The sequence below is a fragment of the Vitis vinifera genome, chromosome 18 (assembly GCF_030704535.1).
Source record: "Vitis vinifera cultivar Pinot Noir 40024 chromosome 18, ASM3070453v1".
NCBI classification, from domain to species: Eukaryota; Viridiplantae; Streptophyta; class Magnoliopsida; order Vitales; family Vitaceae; genus Vitis; species Vitis vinifera.
Genome location: NC_081822.1, coordinates 36,516,048 through 36,539,653, shown reverse-complemented (window position 1 = coordinate 36,539,653; position 23,606 = coordinate 36,516,048). Strand labels below are relative to the sequence as shown.

Here is a 23,606-nt window from a genome sequence, read left to right as displayed (position 1 = left end):
AAAAAAAAAAGAAATTGAAAAAGAAAATACAAGTGCACATCGTCCATCATAATCAGTTTTGCAAGGATCTGCTCCGGATTTGATCAAGTCCTTCAAATGATACAAGTCTCCATGATAAGCTGCACTATTTACTCGTAATGCTAGCTCAGAGTACTGCTTTGTAATAAGATATGCAATATCGGATTCCAGCTGTTTAATTCTCAAATCTGTATCCTTACCCTGCATGACAGCATAGTAATACACCATATAAAAAGCTAATAATGGATATTGAAACTACCCTTAAGTGGGGAACAGGTATTGGACTCTCAATTATCTATGTTTCACTTGCTTAGAACCAAAAAAATTTACTTCACTGGAATCTCCTTTTATTACAAAACATAATAATTAATTTTGTAGTATTTAGTTTTTTGTTATGTAGAGCTTTAGCGCACGACCATAGTATGTAAACTTTGCATATATATTTTTAGTTTCATTCAAGAAGAAATCATGGTCTGCATCTAGGCCCATGCCATAACAGACCAAGAAAACAAATCCAGGACTAAAAAAATTAGGATAGCAGAGAAGAACTTGTATTTAAAGGCTTTTCTAAGACTTGCACCATGAGTATATATGGCTATTAACATGTCAACCATTAACCATGTGTGCCAGCACAGTGGCTTCAAAGATTCACTTGATACCTTTAGGAGATTATTCAGAATCTGGCGGCTGTCTGTGAAGTAAAGTTGCAAGATACCATTCAAAGATTGTTTTTCAATTCTTAGAAGTCTGCATAATTCACATACACGAACTGTATATGGCTGAGGAATATTGCATAAGACTGCAACTTCACCAAATATACTGCAGGGTTCAAGATTTGCAATCAATTCTTCTGATCCATTTTCTCCAATAGCAACCTCTTCCTACACTTGAAACCAAAAATCTTTATTAGGAACTTGGCTTTTGGTAAAATGAAAGTAATATGATTAAACTTAAGTTATACTGGTTTTTTTCTTGGATATGTAAGTAGTATTAGGTTTTATATCAAATATATATGTGTATCTCCAAATGATTAGGAATAAATTCACCAGATGCAGCACAAATGAACTCCCCAGTAGATAAACCTTTATGGGCTAATTAATAGTATCAGTTGTCACTTCCTCAAAAGAAGGGGTTTGAGTGAATGCCTGCAGTTGATATAAGGTTCTTAGTAGGGGAAGAAGTAAGGCAACAGGAAGACTGAGAGGAGAGAGTAAGTGAAGAGGGTTGGCAGTAGCCCTAAAACATGGTTGGAGCTCTTAGATCAAGTGGTGTTTGGAGAATGTAAAGATAGGCTCAAAAGTTTTGGAGATGGAAATTCCTTTCTTTAAAGTGAGCGCACTGCCCCCACCTCCTGAAGATCATTTATGTTGGATTCAATGGCACAGCCCAGCTGGTGAGAGCAGGCTCAGCCAGTAGGAGGCTTTTGAACAAGGCTAAGGCCTCACATGGAGTAAGCCCAATTGATTAGTAACTTTACACTGATAGTGAGTGACTATGTCCCTCAAACATGACTGATCCCTCCTTTCCTCTAAATTAGACACTAATAAGTCTGACACATGTTTGTAACCACCTTAGTGAGCTTCTAACCCTATCCCTGTTAGCCAAAACTTTCAAACCAACCTTAGGTACTGATGAGAGGACTAGCCCATCACTAAGATGGACCAAGTCTATATAGGAGCCTCCTAAACCTTACTCCTGATTGAAGCCACATTCTAAAGCAATGTGTTGAAATTTGGCCTTCAAAGTTAGGATTTTAATTTAGGAAAGTATTTTAGGAATAAAAAAGGAGAGATCATTTAGGATATTTCCTTAGGATTCAGTTTCCTATTTTTAGGAGAGAATCAAGCTAGATTGATATCTTCTTATTCAGTCATTTGTGTATATATATGTGTATGGTGTGTACCAAATAAATCAAAAAAAAAAAAAAAAGGAATTCAGAAATTCTTCATGGTATCAGAGCCAGTTTTCTGAAACCCTAATCCCTTCTGGCTGCCTTTTATTCAGACCATCATTCATTCCGGCCAAGTCTCTCTGGCCATCTCTCAATCCGACCATCTCTCTCTCTGGCCATCTCTCATTCCGGCCATCAGTCCCTGTTCTCAGAGCCAAGGGAGAAAACCTAATTCTTTCCAGTTTCCCCGTGTCATCAATTCCGGGAAACGACTTTCCAGTCGGTCGAATCGTCGTCAGAAAACATTCACCGCCGGCGAATTTTCCAGCAAACTTTTCCGGCGACGTCTTTTTCCCACACTGCGGAGCGCCTGGAGGAGATCTCCAATTTTTCCCAAATCACCGGAGCCAGAAAACCACCCACGCGCTCCTTGCGGTGTGGGTCAAGCTCATATTTCAAGATTGGCTGAGACACTTGAATGCAAGGCTTCTGGCTGGCCTATACTCTATCTGGGTCTTCCTTTGGGTGGGAACCCCAGGGTCGGTGGATTTTGGGATCCTGTGATTGAGAGAATTTCAAGAAGATTAGATGGTTGGCAAAAGGCATACCTATCCTTCGGAGGGAGGATAACTCTCATTCAATCTTGCCTTACCCATATGCCCTGTTACTTTCTTTCTTTATTTAAGTTACCCGCTTCAGTCGCTGCAAAAATCGAGAGGTTGCAGAGGGATTTCTTATGGTCAGGGATTGGGGAAGGCAAAAAGGATCATTTAGTCAGGTGGGATGTCGTGTGTAAACCGAAGGAAATAGGGGGTTTGGGTTTTGGGAATATTTCTCTGAGAAATCTCGCTCTTTTAGGGAAATGGTTGTGGAGGTACCCTAGAGAGGGTTCAGCTCTATGGCATCAGGTCATACTAAGCATCTATGGTTCACACTCCAATGGTTGGGATGCCAACACAATAGTCAGATGGTCACATCGCTGTCCTTGGAAAGCTATTTCTCAAGTCTTTCAGGAGTTTTCCTCATTTACTCGATTTGTGGTAGGAAATGGGGAAAGAATTCGTTTCTGGGAAGATTTGTGGTGGGGGGACCAACCTTTGGGATCCCAATATCCAAGTCTATTTAGAGTAGTCTTGGATAAAAACATACCTATTTCTTCAGTTCTCGGTCCTACTCGTCCTTTCTCTTCGAATTTAAATTTCCGTCGTAACTTGTCAGATTCTGAGATTGAGGACTTAGAAGGCCTCATGAGATCTCTTGATGGAGTGCATTTATCTCCTTCGGTTCAAGATGCCAGATTGTGGCCCTTATCTTCTTTAGGGCTTTTTTCAGTTAAATCTTTCTTTCTAGCTGTTAAATATAATGTATTTATAGTATATTATCTTTCCTTGTTAATATAGGTCACATGTATGGTAGTTAGGACTCCTAGCCTTGTATATATATATCTCTCAATTGTAAGTAGATATTACATGAATGAGAAATAAGGTTTTTCTCCTTTCTCTCTCTCTCAACATGGTATCAGAGCCAAGGAAGAAAACCTAATTCTTTCCTATTTCCCGTGTCATCAACTCCGGGAAACCTTCCGGTGACCGTGTTTCATTCCGGTCACCTTCCCCATCTCCCAATACTTTCGGATCGTCGTCAGAAACCACTCACCGCCGGCGAAATTTTCCGGTGAAATTTTCCAGCGAACTTTCCGGCGACGTCTTTTTCCGACACCGACCACACCAAGAGGAGCGCCTGGAGGAGATCTCCAACTTTCTCAAAAGCATCGGAGCCAGAAAACCCTCCACGCGCCGGCCACGCGCACTTCTACGGCCGGCGACTGAATCTCACGCGCCGGCGCGTGAGGGCGCGTGAGGCCTTTTCCGGGAACGCGCCTCCTCCTCCAGCCTCGCCTGCCGCCGACTAGCATCCCTACCTACCTGGTTCTCCCATCCGAGCCCTGCACGTACCTCTTTTGGGGATTTTTGTCTCCGTCGGCCCTCCAAACAGCCTTCCGGCGAAGTTCCGGCTACTTTCTCTCCACCCCAATCCCTGCACGTGCCTTGGGAAGTGTTCTTCTACCTTTCTGGTGGTACCACGTCACGATCTGAGGCCGTCTCCCTTTTTCGGTGGTGCCACGCCGCAATCTGAAGCCGTATTAGGGCTCTCTTCGATCCAAATACGTGAATATGACCACCAAAAATCAGATCTTTACCTCTGTTCTCTCTGGATCTCCTCTGATTACCTCAGAGAAATTGGTTGGCAGTGAGAATTATCTCTCCTGGTCTGCCTCTGTTGAACTTTGGTTTATGGGTCAAGGATATGAGGATCACTTGGTTACCCAGGAGGCAGATATCCCTGAGGTTGACCGCATACAGTGGAGGAAGATCGATGCACAATTATGTAGTGTATTATGGCAATCGGTTGATCCCCGGATTCTTCTTCATCTTCAGGCCTATAAAACTTGTTTTAAATTTTGGACTCAGGCCAAAGGATTATACACGAATGATATCCAGCGTCTTTATAAGGTGGCTTCTGCTATTGTCCATCTCAGCCAACAGGACTTGGATCTATCTACTTATATTGGTCAGATTGCCTCTCTTAAGGAGCAGTTCTTGACTGTGATGCCTCTTACTCCTGATGTTGGGGCTCAACAAACACAGCTTGACAAGTTCTTCATGGTCCTTACTCTTATTGGCCTCCGTCCGGATCTTAAGCCTATTCGTGATCAGATTCTTGGTAGTTCATCAGTTCCGTCCTTGGATGATGTGTTTGCTCGCCTCCTCCGTATCTCGTCCACTCAGACTTTGCCATCTGATAGCGCTTCAGATTCTTCTGTGTTAGTTTCTCAAACTACCTCTCGAGGAGGACGCAGTGGTACCCGAGGTAGAGGCCAACGTCCTCATTGCACCTATTGCAATAAACTTGGCCACACTCGCGATCGTTGCTATCAGTTACATGGAAGACCTCCTCGCACTGCCCATATGGCCCAGTCCTCTGATTCTCCGCTGCCTCAGACTCCGAGCTCCTCCGCATCTTAGACATCTCAGGCTTCTATTGCCTCTGTTGCCCAGCCTGGTAATGCCTCTGCCTGCCTTACCCACACATCTTCTCTTGGACCCTGGATTCTAGATTCTGGAGCATCTGATCACCTATCTGGTAATAAGGATCTTTTCTCCTCTATTACTACTACTTCTGATTTACCTACTGTTACCTTAGCTAATGGTTCTCAAACTGTGGCTAAAGGTATTGGTTTGGCCCTTCCTCTGCCTTCTCTACCTCTCACTTCTGTCCTTTATACTCCTGAATGTCCTTTTAATCTTATTTCCATCAGCAAAATCACTCGTACTCTTAATTGCTCTATTACCTTTTCTGATAAATTTGTGACCTTGCAGGACCGGAGTACGGGGAAGACGATTGGCATAGGACGTGAGTCTCAAGGCCTCTATCACCTCACCTCAGATTCATCTCCTGCAGTTTGCATTTCCACTGATGCTCCTCTTCTCATTCACAATCATCTGGGCCACCCTAGTCTCTCCAAGTTCCAGAAGATGGTTCCTCGTTTTTCCACTTTGTCGTCGCTTCCGTGTGAGTCATGTCAGCTTGGGAAACATACTCGTGTCTCGTTCCCAAAGAGTTTGAATAATCGGGCAAAGTCTCCTTTTGAGCTTGTCCACACTGATGTTTGGGGTCCTTGTCGGACTGCGTCTACTTTAGGATTTCAGTATTTTGTCACCTTCATTGATGACTATTCTCGATGTACTTGGTTATTTTTAATGAAAAATCGAGCTGAGTTATTCTCTATTTTCCAGAAATTTTATACTGAAATCCAAACCCAGTTCAATATTTCTATTCGTGTGTTACGCAGTGACAATGCCAGGGAATATTTTTCAGCCCAATTTACTTCGTTTATGTCTCATCATGAGATTCTTCATCAGTCTTCTTGTGCTCATACTCCTCAACAAAATGGGGTAGCTGAACGCAAGAATCGACATCTTGTTGAGACAGCTCGTACTCTCCTCCTCCATAGTCACGTTCCTTTTCGCTTTTGGGGGGACGCTGTTCTTACCGCTTGTTATTTGATTAATCGTATGCCCTCCTCTGTCTTACACGATCAGATTCCTCACTCCCTTCTTTTCCCTGACCAACCACTTTATTTCCTTCCTCCTCGTGTCTTTGGTTGTACTTGCTTTGTTCATATTCTCACTCCTGGACAGGACAAGCTTTCCGCCAAAGCCATGAAGTGCCTCTTCTTGGGCTATTCCAGACTTCAGAAGGGTTATCGTTGTTATTCCCTTGAGACTCATCGATACTTTATCTCCGCTGATGTCACCTTCTTTGAGGACTCACCGTTCTTTTCCACCACTTCTGAGTCTCTTCCTGTTTCTGAAGTCTTGCCCATTCTCATTGTCTCCCCACCTGATGCTATGCCCCCTCGACCACTTCAGGTTTATCATCCTCGCCCTCGTGTTGTTGCTCCTCTCCATTTTCCTGAGGCACCTGCTGACTCACTTCCTATCCCTTCGGCTTCACCTGCCCCGGCTCTGCCTTCTCCTAATGACTTACCCATTGCTGTTCGGAAAGGTACTCGCTCTACTCGTAATCTTCATCCTATTTACAATTTTTTGAGTTATCATCGATTATCTTCACCCTATTCTGCTTTTGTTTCTGCTATATCCTCTGTTTCTCTTCCAAAGAGCACCCATGAAGCTCTTTCCCATCCAGGCTGGCGACAGGCAATGGTGGATGAAATGACTGCTCTGCACTCTAATGGCACTTGGAATCTTGTTGTTTTACCCTCTGGTAAATCTACAGTTAGTTGTCGTTGGGTCTATGCAGTTAAGGTTGGTCCTGATGGTCAGGTTGATCGCCTTAAGGCCCGCTTAGTTGCTAAAGGCTATACTCAAGTTTATGGTTCTGATTATGGTGACACATTCTCCCCTGTTGCCAAGATTGCTTCTGTCCGCTTGCTTCTCTCCATGGCTGCTATGTGTTCTTGGCCTCTTTATCAGTTGGATATTAAAAATGCCTTCCTCCATGGTGATCTTGCCGAGAAAGTTTATATGGAGCAACCTCCTGGTTTTGTTGCTCAGGGGGAGTCTGGTTTAGTGTGCAGGTTACGCCGTTCTCTATATGGCTTGAAACAATCTCCTCGAGCATGGTTTAGCCGTTTTAGTTTTGTTGTTCAAGAGTTTGGCATGCTTCGCAGTACAGCAGACCATTCAGTTTTTTATCATCATAACTCATTGGAGCAGTGTATTTATCTGGTTGTTTATGTGGACGACATCGTCATTACAGACAGTGATCAGGATGGTATTCAGAAACTAAAGCAACATCTTTTTACCCACTTTCAGACCAAAGACTTGGGGAAACTCAAGTATTTCTTGGGAATTGAGATAGCTCAATCCAGTTCTGGTGTGGTCCTTTCCCAAAGGAAGTATGCTTTAGACATCCTGGAAGAAACCGGTATGTTAGACTGTAAACCGGTAGACACACCTATGGACCCGAATGTCAAACTTGTACCAGGACAGGGGGAGCCTTTAGGAGACCCCGGGAGATATCGACGGCTCGTAGGTAAATTGAACTATCTCACCATTACTCGTCCAGACATTTCTTTTCCTGTGAGTGTTGTTAGTCAATTCCTACAGTCACCATGTGATAGCCATTGGGATGCCGTGATCCGTATTCTTCGATATATCAAAAGTACACCAGGCCAAGGTGTATTGTACGAGAACAGAGGTCATACTCAAGTTGTTGGTTACACAGATGCAGATTGGGCTGGCTCACCCACAGATAGACGTTCCACTTCAGGGTACTGTGTTTTTATTGGAGGTAATCTAATATCTTGGAAGAGTAAGAAACAAGATGTAGTGGCCAGATCTAGCGCTGAAGCCGAGTATTGAGCTATGGCTTTGGCAACATGTGAACTCATATGGTTGAGACATCTTCTTCAGGAGTTGAGATTTGGAAAGGATGAACAGATGAAACTCATCTGTGATAACCAGGCCGCATTACATATTGCATCCAATCCAGTCTTTCATGAAAGGACCAAGCATATTGAAGTTGACTGTCATTTCATTAGAGAGAAGATCGCATCAGGATGTGTTGCTACAAGTTTTGTCAATTCAAATGATCAACTAGCAGACATCTTCACTAAATCTCTCAGAGGTCCTAGGATTAAATATATTTGTAACAAGCTTGGTGCATATGACGTATATGCTCCAGCTTGAGGGGGAGTGTTAAATATAATGTATTTATAGTATATTATCTTTCCTTGTTAATATAGGTCACATGTATGGTAGTTAGGACTCCTAGCCTTGTATATATATATATCTCTCAATTGTAAGTAGATATTACATGAATGAGAAATAAGGTTTTTCTCCTTTCTCTCTCTCTCAACACTAGCTTTATCCCAATTTTTGGGATCTCCTCAGGTTTTTCCTTCTAAATTCGTTTGGAATTCTCAAATTCCTTTCAAAGTGCAGTCCTTCATCTGGTTAGTGGCACACAAGAAGGTGAATACTAATGACATGCTACAAGTGAGAAGACCCTACAAAGCCCTGAGTCCGGATATTTGTATTCTGTGCATGAAGCATGGGGAATCAGCTGATCATATTTTTCTTCATTGCTCCTTGACGATTGGGTTATGGCACAGGTTATTTCAGTTAGCTAAGATGGATTGGGTCCCCCCGAGGAGCATCCTTGACATGATGTACATCAAATTCAATGGATTTGGTTCGTCTAAGAGGGGGATAGCCTTGTGGCAAGCTGCAAACATCGCTCTTATTCGGATTGTGTGGAGGGAAAGAAATGCGAGGATTTTTGAGGATAAAGCAAGGAATTCAGAGTCTCTATGGGACTCTATTGTTTTCCTTGCTTCTCTTTGGGCTTATTGTTCCAAGGTTTTTAAGGGGACTCCCCTTAATGTGATACATCTTGATTGGATAGCAGTGTGTACTCCATAAGGAGTGGTCTTTTTAGTGTGTTTGCTTGTTTTTCAGTGTATTTTTCTATAGCTTAGCTTTCTTTGGCAGGAGGATTCCTCATCCTTCTTTTGTACTTTTTTATCTATCAATAAATCTTTGTGGCGTTTCCAATCAAAAAAAGAAAACCACCCACGCACCGGCCACGCGCATTTTTCCGGCCAGGGACTGCATCTCACACGCCGGCGCGTGAGGGGGCGTGAGCCACTTTCCGACGACACGCTTCCTCCTCCAGCGTCGCCTGACGCCGACTAGCCACCCTTCATACTTGTTTCTGCCATTCGAGCCCTGCACATGCCTCTTTTGGGGTTCTTTTGCCTCCGCGGGCCCTCCGAACAGTTTTTCCGGCGTCCTCCGGCTATTTTTTCTAAACCCCAATCCCTACACGTGCCTTGGGAAGTGTTCTTCTACCTTTCCGGTGGTGCCACGGTTGTTTTTCTTTTCCATTAGGCTGATATCTCTGGTTTTTCTCTCTTCCCAATTTCCAACAACCATATTCGGCTGTCTTCCTCATCTCCATGACAAAATACGGAATGGCATCATCACAAGTATCCAGCGTCACGGCACCAGAATCAGGGGGCAGTTCTAAAATTCCAAACCTTGGTGGCAGTGGCAGTACTATCGGGATAGCCTTCACTGCTAATCGAGGAGGAATGAAGCCGTGGATAGTGGACACAGGTGCTTCTGATCACATGACAGGAGATGCTGCCATTCTTCAAAATTACAAGCCAAGTAATGGTCATTCATCCGTCCATATTGCTGATGGTTCAAAGTCAAAAATTGCCGGGACAGGTTCCATAAAACTTACTAAAGACTTGTATCTTGACTCTGTTCTCCATGTTCCAAACTTGGATTGTAATCTTTTGTCCATTAGCAAATTGGTCCGTGATCTCCAATGTGTTACTAAATTTTATCCAAACTCGTGTGTTTTTCAAGACTTGAAATCGGGGAAGATGATTGGCAGTGCTGAACTGTGTTCCGGGCTCTACCTCCTCCCATGTGGCCAATTCTCAAACCAAGTCTCTCAAGCAAGTTGCGTACAGTCTCAAAGTATGTTAGAGTCTTTCAATTCTGTGTCAAATTCTAAGGTCAATAAAGATAGTGAGATTATAATGTTACACTATCGCCTTGATCATCCTAGCTTTGTTTACCTCGCAAAATTGTTTCCCACATTATTTATCAATAAAAATCCAGCATCTTATCACTGTGAAATTTGTCAGTTTGCAAAGCATACTCGAACAGTATATCCTCAAATCTCATACAAACCTTCGACTGTTTTCTCTTTAGTACATAGTGATGTGTGGGGTCCCTCACGAATAAAAAATATTTCTGGCACTCGATGGTTTGTGACATTCGTTGATGATCATACACGGGTAACATGGGTTTTCCTTATGAAAGAAAAGTCAGAGGTCGAGCACATTTTTCAAACCTTCAATCTTATGGTTCAAAATCAATTCAATTCCAAAATTCAAGTCCTCAAGTCAGATAATGCAAAGGAATACTTTACTAGTAGTCTCAGTACTTATCTTCAAAATCACGGCATTATCCACATAAGTTCTTGCGTTGACACCCCACAACAAAATGAGGTGGCTGAATGCAAGAATAGACATCTCTTGGAGGTTGCCCGGTGCCTTATGTTTTTCTCTAATGTTCCAAACTATTTCTAGGGGGAAGCCATTCTCACAGCTACCTATTTGATTAACCGTATGCCATCCAGAGTGCTTACCTTTCAATCCCCACGTCAACTTCTCTTAAAAAAATTCCCTCACACCCGTGCAGCCTCTTCTGATTTACCACTCAAAGTATTTGGTTGCACGGCATTCGTTCATGTGCATCCTCAAAATCGTAGCAAATTTGCTCCTTGAGCCAATAAGTGCATTTTCCTAGGGTATTCTCCAACCCAAAAAGGGTACAAATGCTATTCTCCAACCAACAAAAGATTTTACACCACCATGGACGTCTCTTTCTTTGAACATGTCTTCTTCTATCCCAAATCTCATGTTCAGGGGGAGAGCATGAATGAACATCAAGTTTGGGAGTCTCTTCTTGAGGCTGTACCTTTTTCTCACTCAGAGTCACCAAATCCTTCCCAATCCGCGCCCACTGAGTTGTCCACACCCATGCCGTCATCAGTCCAGCCAGCCTAGCCCACAAATGTTCCTTCTCCCGTGACCATCCAGTCTCCCATGCCTATTCAACCTATAACCCCACAACTTGCTAATGAGAACTTACAAGTTTACATCAGGAGGAGGAAAAGACAGGAATTAGAGCACGGATCACAGCCAACATGTGGCCAATATATTGACTCCATTTCAAGTCTACCTGAAGAGAACATAGATGAGGATAGGGCAGGAGAGGTGTTAATTCCCAGCATTGATGATTCTACTCTGCCGATTGCATTGAGGAAGGGTGTTAGGAGATGTACAGATCATCCAATTGGGAATTATGTTACGTATGAAGGGCTATCACCATCTTACAGAGCATTTGCTACTTCTCTTGATGATACTCAGGTTCCCAACACAATACAAGAGGCATTCAAAATTTCAGAATGGAAGAAGGCAGTACAAGATGAGATTGATGCACTTGAGAAGAATGGGACATGGACTATCACAGATTTGCCGGTTGGGAAGAGGCCCGTGGGGTGCAAGTGGATTTTCACCATAAAATACAAAGCAGATAGATCAGTCGAGAGATTCAAGGCTCGTTTGGTAGCTAGAGGGTTTACACAATCCTATGGGATAGACTATCAGGAGACTTTTGCTCCTGTTGCAAAACTGAACACTATCAGGATTCTTCTCTCATTGGCTGTCAATCAAGATTGGTGCTTGCAACAACTAGACATAAAAAATGTGTTTCTAAATGGTGACCTAGAAAAGGAAGTCTACATGGAAATACCACCTGGTTTCGAAGAAAGTATGGCAAAGAATCAGGTTTGCAAACTCCAAAAATCCTTGTACGGCCTTAAACAATCTCCCCGAGCCTGGTTTGATAGATTCACAATGGCAGTCTTGAAGCTGGGCTACAAACAAGGTCAGGCTGATCATACTCTATTTGTCAAGAAGTTTCATGCCGAGAAAATGGCCATATTGATAGTCTATGTCGATGATATTATTCTATCTGGGAATGATATGGAGGAATTACAGAATTTGAAGAAGTATTTGTCAGAAGAGTTTGAAGTTAAAGACCTTGGAAATTTGAAATATTTCCTTGGTATGGAAGTGGCTAAATCAAGGAAGGGAATTGTAGTCTCTCAAAGAAAATACATACTCGATCTTCTTAAGGAGACCGGCATGCTTGGATGCAAACCAATTGATACTCTTATGGATAGTCAGAAGAAACTTGGTATCGAGAAAGAGAGTACACCGGTAGACAGGGGGAGATATCAGCGACTCGTCAGGCGCTTGATTTATCTCTCACACACTCGGCTAGATATTGGCTTTGCAGTGAGTGCTATAAGTCAATTCATGCACAGCCCCACTGAGGAACACATGGAAGCAGTCTACAGGATTCTTAGATATTTAAAAATGACACCAGGGAAAGGTCTATTCTTTAGAAAGACAGAGAATCATGACACTGAAGTATACTCAGATGCGGATTGGGCAGGAAACATCATTGACAGGCGGTCCACTTCTGGATACTGTTCTTTTGTCTGGGGAAATCTTGTTACCTGGAGGAGTAAGAAGCAATCAGTTGTAGTCAGAAGTAGTGCAGAAGCTGAGTACAAAGCTCTAGCACAAGGAATCTGTGAAGGGATTTGGATAAAAAGGGTTCTTAGTGAACTGGGACAAACGAGTTCATCTCCGATTCTGATGATGTGTGATAATCAGGCAGCTATAAGCATAGCAAAGAACCCCGTGCATCATGACAGGACCAAGCACGTTGAGAGTGACAGACACTTCATCACAGAGAAGGTGACTAGTGAGACGGTTAAATTGAACTACGTTCCTACCAAGCACCAAACCGCAGACATCCTCACCAAAGCTTTACCTAGGCCTAACTTCGAAGACTTAACTTGCAAGCTGGGATTATATGATATATATTCTCCAGCTTGAGGGGGAGTGTTGAAATTTGGCATTCAAAGTTAGGATTTTAATTTAGGAAAGTATTTTAGGAATAAAAAAGGAGAGATCATTTAGGATATTTCCTTAGGATTCAGTTTCCTATTTTTAGGAGAGAATCAAGCTAGATTGATATTTTCTTATTCAGTCATTTGTGTATATATATGTGTATGGTGTGTACCGAATAAATCAAAAAAAAAAAAAAAAAGAAATTCAAAAATTCTTCAATATGTATGTATGTATGTATGTATGTATGTATATATATAGGAGATTGCATAATGGAATGTTATTATTATTATTATTATTTTTGATAAGTAAGCACAGAATTCATTCATAAGAGGCGAATTAGCCCCAAAGTATACATGGAGTATACATGGCAACTAAGACCTTACAAGCAAAAAACCAAAAACTCACCGCCCCTTATCTGGAGGCTAACCACTCTAGGAATCCTATAAGGGAATGCGGCTCCTCACCAATATACAATTTAGCCCAACCCCAAATGTTACTTACAAAAGAATATTTAAGCCTCTGAATTGCTAACTCCCGCCCCCCCCCCCCCCCCCCTCTTCCTTTAAAAGCTAATCTATTCTATTCCTTTCCTTCCAAACCGTCCAAAAAATAAATAGCGGAATGGAATTCCAAAGTTTTTTCCTATTTTGCCCCCACAAAAGCACCCCCCCCCCCCCCCCCCCCCCCCCCCAACTAAATAAAACCTCCTTTACAGTTTTAGGAAAAGCCCATTGAACCCTAAATAAGCCCAAAACTAAGTCCCACAACACTCTAGCCACTGTACAATGAATAAGAATGTAATTTGCATTTTCCTCTTCACAAGCACACAAAAAACAGCGATTGGGAAGCTACCACCCTCTCTTCTGGAGTCTATCAAGAGTCAATATCTTCCCCCAAGTGGCTTCCCACGCAAAAAACATAATTTTAGTTGGAACTCTCTCCACCCAAATTTTATTTTTAAGATCTAACTAATTTAATTGAGTTACACCTAAACATTTACATCAAACTAATGGTAGTTGATGAGTGTACTTTAGAAACAAAAAGAGTAAAAGTAAAATTCATTTTGCTAATTCTCGCATCTCTCAATTACAATAAATGCAATTAGATATAGTATGAGTTGGCAACTAGAATGTATATGGATAGAACTCATAAAGGAGGTGGTTACAAACACATGCCAAACCCATTATCGTTTAGCTTACAAACACATCTTCACAACCCCAAAATCTAACACCACCATAGATTGCCTACTACTTACCTAGGACTACTCTTAGGTCCCCTTTTAGATGTGAGCTAGGGTTTAAGAGCATTTTGAAAGTAGTAGGCTTCATGGAAGAAGAGTATTCGTCCAAGACTAGCTCTTGTCAAGAGCATCCTCTCTAGTTTGCCCATTTGTATATGTCCTTATTTGTTATTCCAAAGGCAGTGAAAACTCATTATGAAAAAAATTAGCATGGCTCTTCATTGGGGAAAAGTCCTCAAGGAAAAATTTGGATCTTGTGATGTGGGCATAGTTGCGAAGGAAAAGAAGAACGGGTGTTTAGGCATTAGAAGGTTGGAAACCTTAAATAAAGCTCTCCCTGGGAAATGGTTCAAAAGGTTTGTAATGGGGAACAACTTCCTTTGGAATCAAGTTATTGTTAGCAAGTATAGAGCAGTTTAGGGTGGATAGTGTCCCAGAGAAGTGGGAAAGTGATGAGGATGAATAGTCAAGATATATATCAAGAAAGGGAATTAGTATTAGTTGTAATTAAAGTAGGATTATTATTACTTGGAATTAAATTAGGATTAATATTTGTTGGAGTCTAATTAGGATTAGCTAGTCGAGTTAGAATATAATTAGAATTTGAGTCATGATAGGTTATTAGAGTCCTAGTAGACTTTGGATGTTATAATTAGAATTAGAATCATAATAGGTTATTAGAGACTTAGTAGATTTTGGATTTCTTAGAGAAGCCTATAAATAGGCTAATCAATGTAAATCAAAGGAATGAATTCGATGAATAATATTATACTTTCTTTCATTGCAAGGTTGCAACCCTCAATGGTGAGACTCCATTGATTTTCTTCTAGGTGAGACTCTTAGAAGGCCTTAGTGAGACTCTAAGGTTTTCCATCTTTTCTTAATTGTTTCTTCTTTCTCTCTATTTCTTATTTTATAATTTTCTCTATCATAAAATTTATTCCTTATTCCTCTCCTTACACCCTAAAAATAAAACCCTAGCCCACCTACCCTTGAGTGTAGCAACCATCCTAGGGTTGTCCTACATCAGAAAGACTTTTGGTGAGACTAGCATCTTGGTTAGGATTGGACCAAAACCCGATTTTTGGTTAAATAGATGTTGCACATAATTTCTATTGAAAGATCACTTCCCTTATTCAGAATAGGCTCCAATAGAACTGCTAGAGTGAGGAGGATGGTAGGGAGGTGGAAACCCTATTTTCATAGAAGCCATCACAATTGAGAGTTAGGGAGAAAGAGAAGTTTCTTTGAGCACATTCAAGCTATGGATATCCAGGTACAGAGGAAGATAATTTGGCATAGAGGGGAGAGAAGAGCAGGAATTTTTCCATCAAGTCTTATTTAGAATTTCTAGGGAAGAAGATGTAGGTTAAAAGACTTTCCTAAAAACCTTGTATAAGGGGACTGACCTCTCCCTAATGGATTTCATTGAGAGCTTGTGTAAAGTTTAGTCTATGCCTTCTCTATTTTGGTTTTAGTGTTTTTTCAATGGCTTTTGCTCTCTGCAGATACTTCAGCGTATTGGAGGGTTGTGCACAATTTTTGTTAGGGACCTTTAGTCTAATTTTCTATTTGACAATATATATTGGGAAAGGAAGAAGTTTCACTTCCTTATTATCAGTTGTAAGATGTTCAATCAGGATTCATTTAAGTGATCCTCATTTCATTCCAATCATCCGAGTAATCAAACATAGGATGATAGGAAGTTTATTTTCATAAACAGAATGAACTTCAAGAAAGTGAATACATCACTACCAGACGTCCATGAGATACAATATAAACTTGATCCACAGCACTGCTTTGTTCAAGGATCACTTCACCAGGAAGAAAAAATTCTTCATTCAGCTTCATAACCTGCATTTTTTGTTACATATCATTAGAAACCACCAAATATAGGTATATATATATATATATATATATATATATATATATCACAGAGTGTGACATTGGACATACTATCTGCTTTAAGAACTCATCACAACATCCTTTGAAAAGCGGAACTTTCTGGACCATCTCGATATATAAATTCTCAGAAATCTGTGCCAATATTAAAACCAATTAGCTAATGAGAATTTTTGGAACATAATCCTTATAAAATGTGTTTATCTTATAAAGCTAACCATCTACCATGACATCACATCTGAATAGCAAGGAAACATTTTCCAAAAAAAAGTTAAATACGAACTAGAAGATTTCGCAATGAAGAGAAATTGCTAGATTTGCTCCCCCTTCTAGGTTTGCTCCCCTTTTAGGCTCTTTATTAATTAATTTCAATTTGCCTACCAAATAAACAGGAAGAGAAATCGCTGAAAGTTTAATCTCATGGATTTTCAAATTCATTTTTTTTTTATATAAGTAAGCAATTGTATTAAGAAAGCCTAAAGAACTACACCTGAAAGTATACAAGATGTATACAAGGCAACAAGGCCAAAAAGAAAATGGAAAGCAAAAAGTCACCCCCTTACATCCCAACTAATCAATGAAATCGAATATGGACCACAATCTACAATCTACTTGCACCTTAAGCCAATCCAAAACATGTATAGAAAAGACCGTAAAATAGTTTGATCCGCTAGTTCGGTATCTTCAAAGGCTCTTCTATTTCTCTCCTTCCATAATGTCCAAAATAAACATAAAGGGGTTGCATTCCATGCATTTTTTCTTTTCTTCCCAACAAAGAAGCCGTGCCAACTAAGGATGATTTCCTTGATAGAATTGGGCATAACCCACTAAACACCAAAAAGAGCAAAAATAAGGTGCCAAATCATGGCTGCCTTGGTACAATGAATAAGCAAATGATTTGTTGATTCTTCTTCCACTTTACACAAAAAGAACCTGGTCAGTAAAAGCTAACCCACCCCTCCTTTTTAGTTGATCCATAGTCAGAATTCTCCTCCAAATAGCTTCCCAAGCAAAAAAAGCTGACCCTCTTTGGAACCCAAGGGTTCCAAACTATGCTTGAAGGGAACATAAAAAAAAATTAGAGCATTGTAGCTCTATAAATGCAAAAGAGAAAGATAGAACTTCAGGCACATACTGTTTTTGGAATGAAATATTGTAGATCTCTCTTATAGCCATAGGAAATAAGGATTATTACTGAGATGCACATGAAAAATTCTAAGGGAAATCAGGCTATCAATAATAAATAATCATGCATTCCATGTATATGAAACTCATTGAAGTGCCTTGTAATTTTGAGCAAGATATAGCGACAAGGAAACAAATCATGTTTGTAGGTTAGATTAAGAGAGAAACTAGGGATATGTGTCTAAAGCTTTTAGTAGCCCACAATAGATATTATGATCCAGTTCAATGATCAGCATTTAACATGGAGTTTATGCTCCGTTCTTATATTTTATTCTTTGTCTCTCTCTTCTCTCTCTTGGTCTCACCATTCTAACATCATTCAAATAGCTTAGAAGCAAGATTCAGGAGGGTTTTTTATTTTTTTTTTTTTTTTTTTGTTGATAGGAAAAAGAAAGGAGTAAATTAAAAAGGCCTAGAAAAGAGGAAGCAAACCAAGTAAAGCATGACTCAGAATAGGCAGGCAAATTATGTGGAAAGATGGAATATCATTAAGGAGCAAGATAATTACCTTTGATCGGAGAGCTATGGGAATATCATCAAGAACACTAGCTTTAGTATAGGTATTCTCATACTGTAGACTCAGATGATCTTTTATCTGTGACCTAATATCTTTATTGAGCTTGTTCTGATTCATATATTTTATAAGATCAGTCATTTTATCCCGAAATCTCTCTGTCTTGGAGCCTTTGACAGTCAGAGCTGTCATATTACCAATCAAATATGCCCCAAGAATCATGTCAAAAGAGACAAAAATCATAATAAATATCATTTCCCTCAAGTTAACTGCATGAATATCCCCATAACCTGCACACACAAAAAATGCTTAAAAGGTAGAACAATCCCAAGTTCTTAAAGCTTTACAAATATTACCATCTAATTAATTACAAAAACTTTCATGAAAAGTACATCAAATCAAAATCTAGGCAAACATGTCTCCAAATGTTTACACTGGCAAGTTTCAGATCAAGGAGGCAAAAGTTCAAACCCGAAATTCAATAATTTACAGATCATCAATAACAAAATTTCAAGAGCTAAAAAAGCAACAACCTCAGAAACGATACATCTGAAGAACCGTTCAGTCTTTCAATATCAATAGATTGACTGATCAAATCATAATGGTTTTCTTATTCTTCAAAAATTTTAGCTCACCATTAAATTATAACAAACCAAGCAATCCCCGTATGAATCTACAATGTCAAGCAGCACCACAAAGCAATAACGTTGTTTGGTTGCTAAGAAAAGAAAATAAAGCAGCACAACATTGAGATTACCTCTTCTTCTTGACGAATTGCCAAAACGGGAAACCATGTTTATGGCTTAAAACACAGCATTTTGAAACTACTTTTCTTGCTTCCAAAAGCAATTTCGAAAATGGCCATAGATCAAACCTCATGTTTCTTCTGTATCTCTATCTGAATCAATTAACAAAACAAAACCTAAAAAGAGCCGTTGGCGTATCTGTATATGAAGCAATTTATTAGAAACCCTAAAAAGAGCTGTTAAAAAGGACTAAAGGAGATTTCTAAAAGCTCTAACCGCCTCTCTCCTTCCCCGGGGAGCCAACTAAATACCAAGTATTCAAATTAATAAAAAACAATATATATATATATATATTAAAAAAAAAAAAAAGAGAGGCATTTTCACAAATAATTATTTTTTGGAATAGTTTTTAAAAATGGTTTTCATTTTTATTTTTTTAAGAAGAAAATTTTATTTAGAAATTAATCTCTCCTTATTCTATAGTGTGTAATAACGTGCAATACAATAGTTATTTTGTCTATTCATCACTTGTTTGTCAAAATACTCTCAAAAAAAAAATATCAAAACAATTTAAATTTATTCTCAAAATCCATTCTAGGGCAAATTATTAAAAACTAATTACCAAATGAAGTTTTTTTTTCTTCAATAAAACTATCCAAATATATTGAGCAAAAGCCAATCAAATTGGAGTCTACAACCTGATTTAATTATCCAATTATCTTTTATTTTAGTTATAGCCCAAGAAAAAACAAAATATAATTTTTAAAAGGAATTAATATCATATGAATTATTTTTATTTTAGTTATGAATTATCTTTCATTTTAATCTAAAAAGGAAATTTTAAGGCTTTGTTTGATTCTTGAAAATAAATTTGAGGAAAAATATGAAATAATTGAAATAGAGAGGAAAGGTCAAAGGAAATAAAATAAAGAAAAATATTAAATAAATTTAAAAGAAAGAAACTATTTTTATATATTATTTTAAACTTATTTTATTTAATTAACGCTTTTTTTTTGTAAAGACTAAATAATTTAAAAATAGATGAATTTTTAACTAATTTTGATTATATTTGATTTTTTTTTTTTAGTATTATCGTAGTAAAACCAAACATAAAATGATAAGGGATATTTGATTAAAAGGGTGATTCAATACCCATTTTTTGAAATATAACCCTCCATTTGTTTTTTTGTCTCATTTTGACAAAAATATTCTTTAAAAAAAACCTTTTTTTTTAAACCTTATATTTAAATACTTGAAATAATAAAAATATGAAAAGAGTTAAATTCATAATTTTAGGATTATTTTAACTCTTGTAATTAATTAATTCAAATAATATTATGAATAATATTATCATGCTTCTAGTGTTAAAACTCTTCAGCTATTCACAATGCTAAAAAAACATATATATTTTTTTAAAACCCTATCCAACAATGTAAACTAATTACAAAATGTGATATGCTTGAAAATGATCATATCACTTTATTTCTTCTTTTGGTCTCAATCTTTGTACTTGGATCCCCTAGGTTTGTACCATTTACCCAACAATCCAAATTTTATTATGTACTTCAATAAGTCCTAATTGCATCTTATATGCTAAATAGGAAACATAGCATTTTTCTAAACTCTTTTTGAAACCTAAAATTACCCAAATACATCCAAAAACTCTCTTCCTTGAAATAGAGTTTTGACTTCTCGAAAGAATCAAGGCTTAAATGAGTTTTCAAATTAAGTAATAATAATTTAAAAAAAAAAAAAAAACCACCTATAGTATCGATTTGCTACCATACTGAACTTTCAATACAGTTTGAAAGTGTATGATAAAATTTGGACCCTTAAAGGTATAAATATATGGGGTTAAGGTTCCAAGAATTGAAATTATAGTTCAAAATAATAAGATTAGATATAAAGTAAAGAGAACAAATATAAAGTAACGAGACCACGTGCAACATGCAAAATAATATAACACAAACCCAAAGCAATAAGACTGAGATAGGATCAAGTGCACATAAAATACCTAATTGGTGGTAACTTTTTATCTTGGTACCATGGCCAAAGCCTTGATTTTTTTTCCCACCTCGTGAGCTTGCAATTAAGTTGGGTAATGAAACTAGGGAGAGAGACAACTTACCAACTGTGGCCATGGTGACAATTGCAAAGTAGAGTGAAGTGATATATCTGGTCCAAAAATCAATCTCTCTGAAATTGATATACTTGTAATCTCCCATAGTTAAGCTTCCAATCCATGTATACCCCTCTTCTGCAGGTGGCAATGTGGTGGCCAAGTAGTAGAAGATGCAGGCAGCCGTGTGTGTGCAGTACAGCTCCACTGTTATCAGCTTCACTATCCTAGTGAACAGGTAATTGATCCTCACATCCTTCTCCATTCTCTTGAAGAACTGTGCCACCTTTCTTGCTCGATACAGTCTGATCCAAATCATATATCTCATCACTTCCCTTCTCCCTGAGGCCTTGTAGATGGCATCCCATGGCACACACCCCAGAAAATCCACCAAGAAACTGCCCTTTGCATAGCTGCATGTGACGCCCACAAGCACAATTGTCTTCAATTAGTACCCAAGTCCATGATTTTAAGTCTGACATTTGTAGAATTGTAAAGATATGCTCCTAACCATGTAGATATTTTCATTCTGAATCCAAGGAATCCTTAAGACTTTAAAATGCATGTGTCTATAAGATTAGGAGTATATAAGCATATACTTTCAAAAACTTTTTTCTCCTGTTCCATGTGAAATATTATAAAAACAATACTCACCGTATGGCAATGCTTTTTCTGTTATACACCATGTTGTAGGAATGAAGGTCTTTGTAGGCGACGAAGAACTGGAGGACCACATCAACTAGGAAGATGATCTGTGCGCTTTCAAGACTGACTAGATGGTCTGGCAGGCCTCTGAAGAAGCAAAACTCCAAGGGTGTGAAGAAGGATGAGAATATGGACCATAAGAAAATGATCTGCTGCCAACAGTTGCAGAATCTGCAAATGGGAGAATATTAATTAATGAGTGATTCACTTAGAATGGGAAAGCAAACATCTCAATGAGCCCTTGAACACTAAATTAGTTGATAATTCTCTGTCATATTTGATAATTGTTTTTTTTAAAATAAAAAATAAAAAATCATACTCCAAGAAAGAAAATAACAACATTTTCTATTCTAAACAAAAAACATGATATTTAAAAAAAAAAAATCTTTTAATTGTTTTCATATTTTCATATTTTTAAATTATTTTTAAAAATAATTATACAAATATAGAGAATGAATAAAAAAACATTGTATATAAAATTTATTTTTAAAAATACAGAAAACATGTTAAATTTTTTTAAAATTTTTAGACATTAAAAAATATATATTTTTAAATGATTCTAAAATATTATTTTTCAAGAATTATTTTTAAAAACACTTCTCAAACATAATCTTCTTTTTTATTTTTAACAACGGAATATCATTTTTTATTTTTTAATTTTTAAACATGTATTCGACCTATTTTTTACTTTGGATGGCAAAAAAAAATTGTTTTGAATAATAATTGTCAATCACACATTAGTTTTTATATCATTTTTGTTGAATAGTGTGTTAAATCCTAAAAACATCCGTAAAGATTTAATATTGTATGAAAAATTATTAGATATTATAGATCACGATAAGAGTTACAAAATAAAGATGGGCAAGAATGAAAGAAACATAAAATGGTAAACCTAACAAATGGTTTTTTTTTTCTCCTTCTATCCTTAAGATTGTTATATTATTTTTTATGATATGGTGGATTGATTTTTTCATCTGAGGGTGTAGATTTTACTGAGCAAATCACATTAAAACCTTATATAGTTTTATGTGGCATTAAAGTTTGCCCTTACACAAATAGTCTACGTGTCACACCATTTTTGGATATATTACAACTCCTTTAGTTAAGAAACTGTTTTGTCCATATCTTGGTCAGTTGGATGGTTAAAAAATGAAAATGGAAATCCATATCAGACCACGCCTAAAGTGACATTCTTATGGATTTGGAAAGGAATTAACCATAATCCAAAGTTTTGTGGCTACCTTCTTCTAAATATAGTGTGTATTGGCCTCTTCTCTATAGATCATAGCACAATCTGCAGTTCATAAACAATCTAAATTACTCTTATCCCTTCCCATCTATGCTTCTTTCCTTCATCAACAAACCCATAATCCAGTAAACTTCATTGAACATATCTAAAAACTCCATCTCTATCAATGGGTTCATCAGCTAACTAGCTCAAGTTCCATGGATGGTACTGTTACATTAATGAAAATGGCACTACTGTACTGCATAAAAGTGTAGAGCAAGAAGAGAAGATATCGATCGAGTACGAACCTTGATCTAGGATCGATGACAAAGCCTCCACGAGCGCAGAGGGTGGAAGCAGTCTTCCTGAGTCCAAGCTCGCTGGAAACCAGACGCATTCTGCTCCCAACAGAGCCTGTGATGGTATCTTCCACCTCATTCAGCTCATATTCTTCTGGTCTCCTCCTCCCCATCTTTTCTTCACATTAGCTTTCTCATAGAGATGGGAAGTTATATGCGTTTCATTAATTAATGAATAGATAGACCTAATATGGGAGGAGGGTAGCTCAAAATTTATGGGATTGAGTTGAAGTTGGCCACGCACAATGGTCACTCATGTGAAGTGGGTGGTTAAAGGTTCATGAGGGGTCCGTTTAGTTTTGTCATTATCTTTCCCTTAGGCGGGACATACTGACCTCTAATTTTCCGATGGTGATAGATTTCAGGTTTACTCTTGTCCCTTTTTCTCAAAAGCCTCCTTCTTAAAGCATGAAATTTTCATTCAACAAACAACATCAACGGAGGAGGATTACATTGTTATTAACAATACTAAAATAGATTTTTCACAAACTTTAAAAGTTGAGTAACAACTTATTTGACATTGATTTTAGAAATTAACAACCTTTTTTTAAAAAAAATTAAAGTGTTAAAAAAATTAGAAGTGGAGTATAAAATCATTAATGTTTTCAAAATCAGACCGGTGATTGAATCGAAAAAGTTACCAGATTATGGTTCAATGGTTGAA

General features: G+C 38.3%; 1 protein-coding gene across 3 annotated transcripts in view; it reads right to left on the bottom strand.

Moving 5' to 3' along the window:
- The window catches only part of LOC100256909 (potassium channel KOR2), a 37,319-nt gene extending 14,227 nt beyond the window's left edge, over positions 1-23,092 (bottom strand). For 2 of the 3 annotated variants that reach the window (XM_010667176.3, XM_010667178.3), the window contains exons 1-8: positions 22,892-23,092; positions 21,305-21,526; positions 20,660-21,063; positions 17,780-18,075; positions 16,141-16,221; positions 15,940-16,038; positions 678-899; positions 31-219 (exon numbers count right to left, since the gene is read on the bottom strand). In XM_010667176.3, the coding sequence (XP_010665478.1) occupies positions 31-219; positions 678-899; positions 15,940-16,038; positions 16,141-16,221; positions 17,780-18,075; positions 20,660-21,063; positions 21,305-21,526; positions 22,892-23,055 (1,677 nt within the window). In that variant the 5' untranslated portion in view covers positions 23,056-23,092. The remainder of the gene's footprint in view (positions 1-30; positions 220-677; positions 900-15,939; positions 16,039-16,140; positions 16,222-17,779; positions 18,076-20,659; positions 21,064-21,304; positions 21,527-22,891) is intronic. The other variant, XM_010667177.3, reaches the window with a different exon arrangement.
- Between the last annotated feature and the right edge of the window lie 514 nt (positions 23,093-23,606).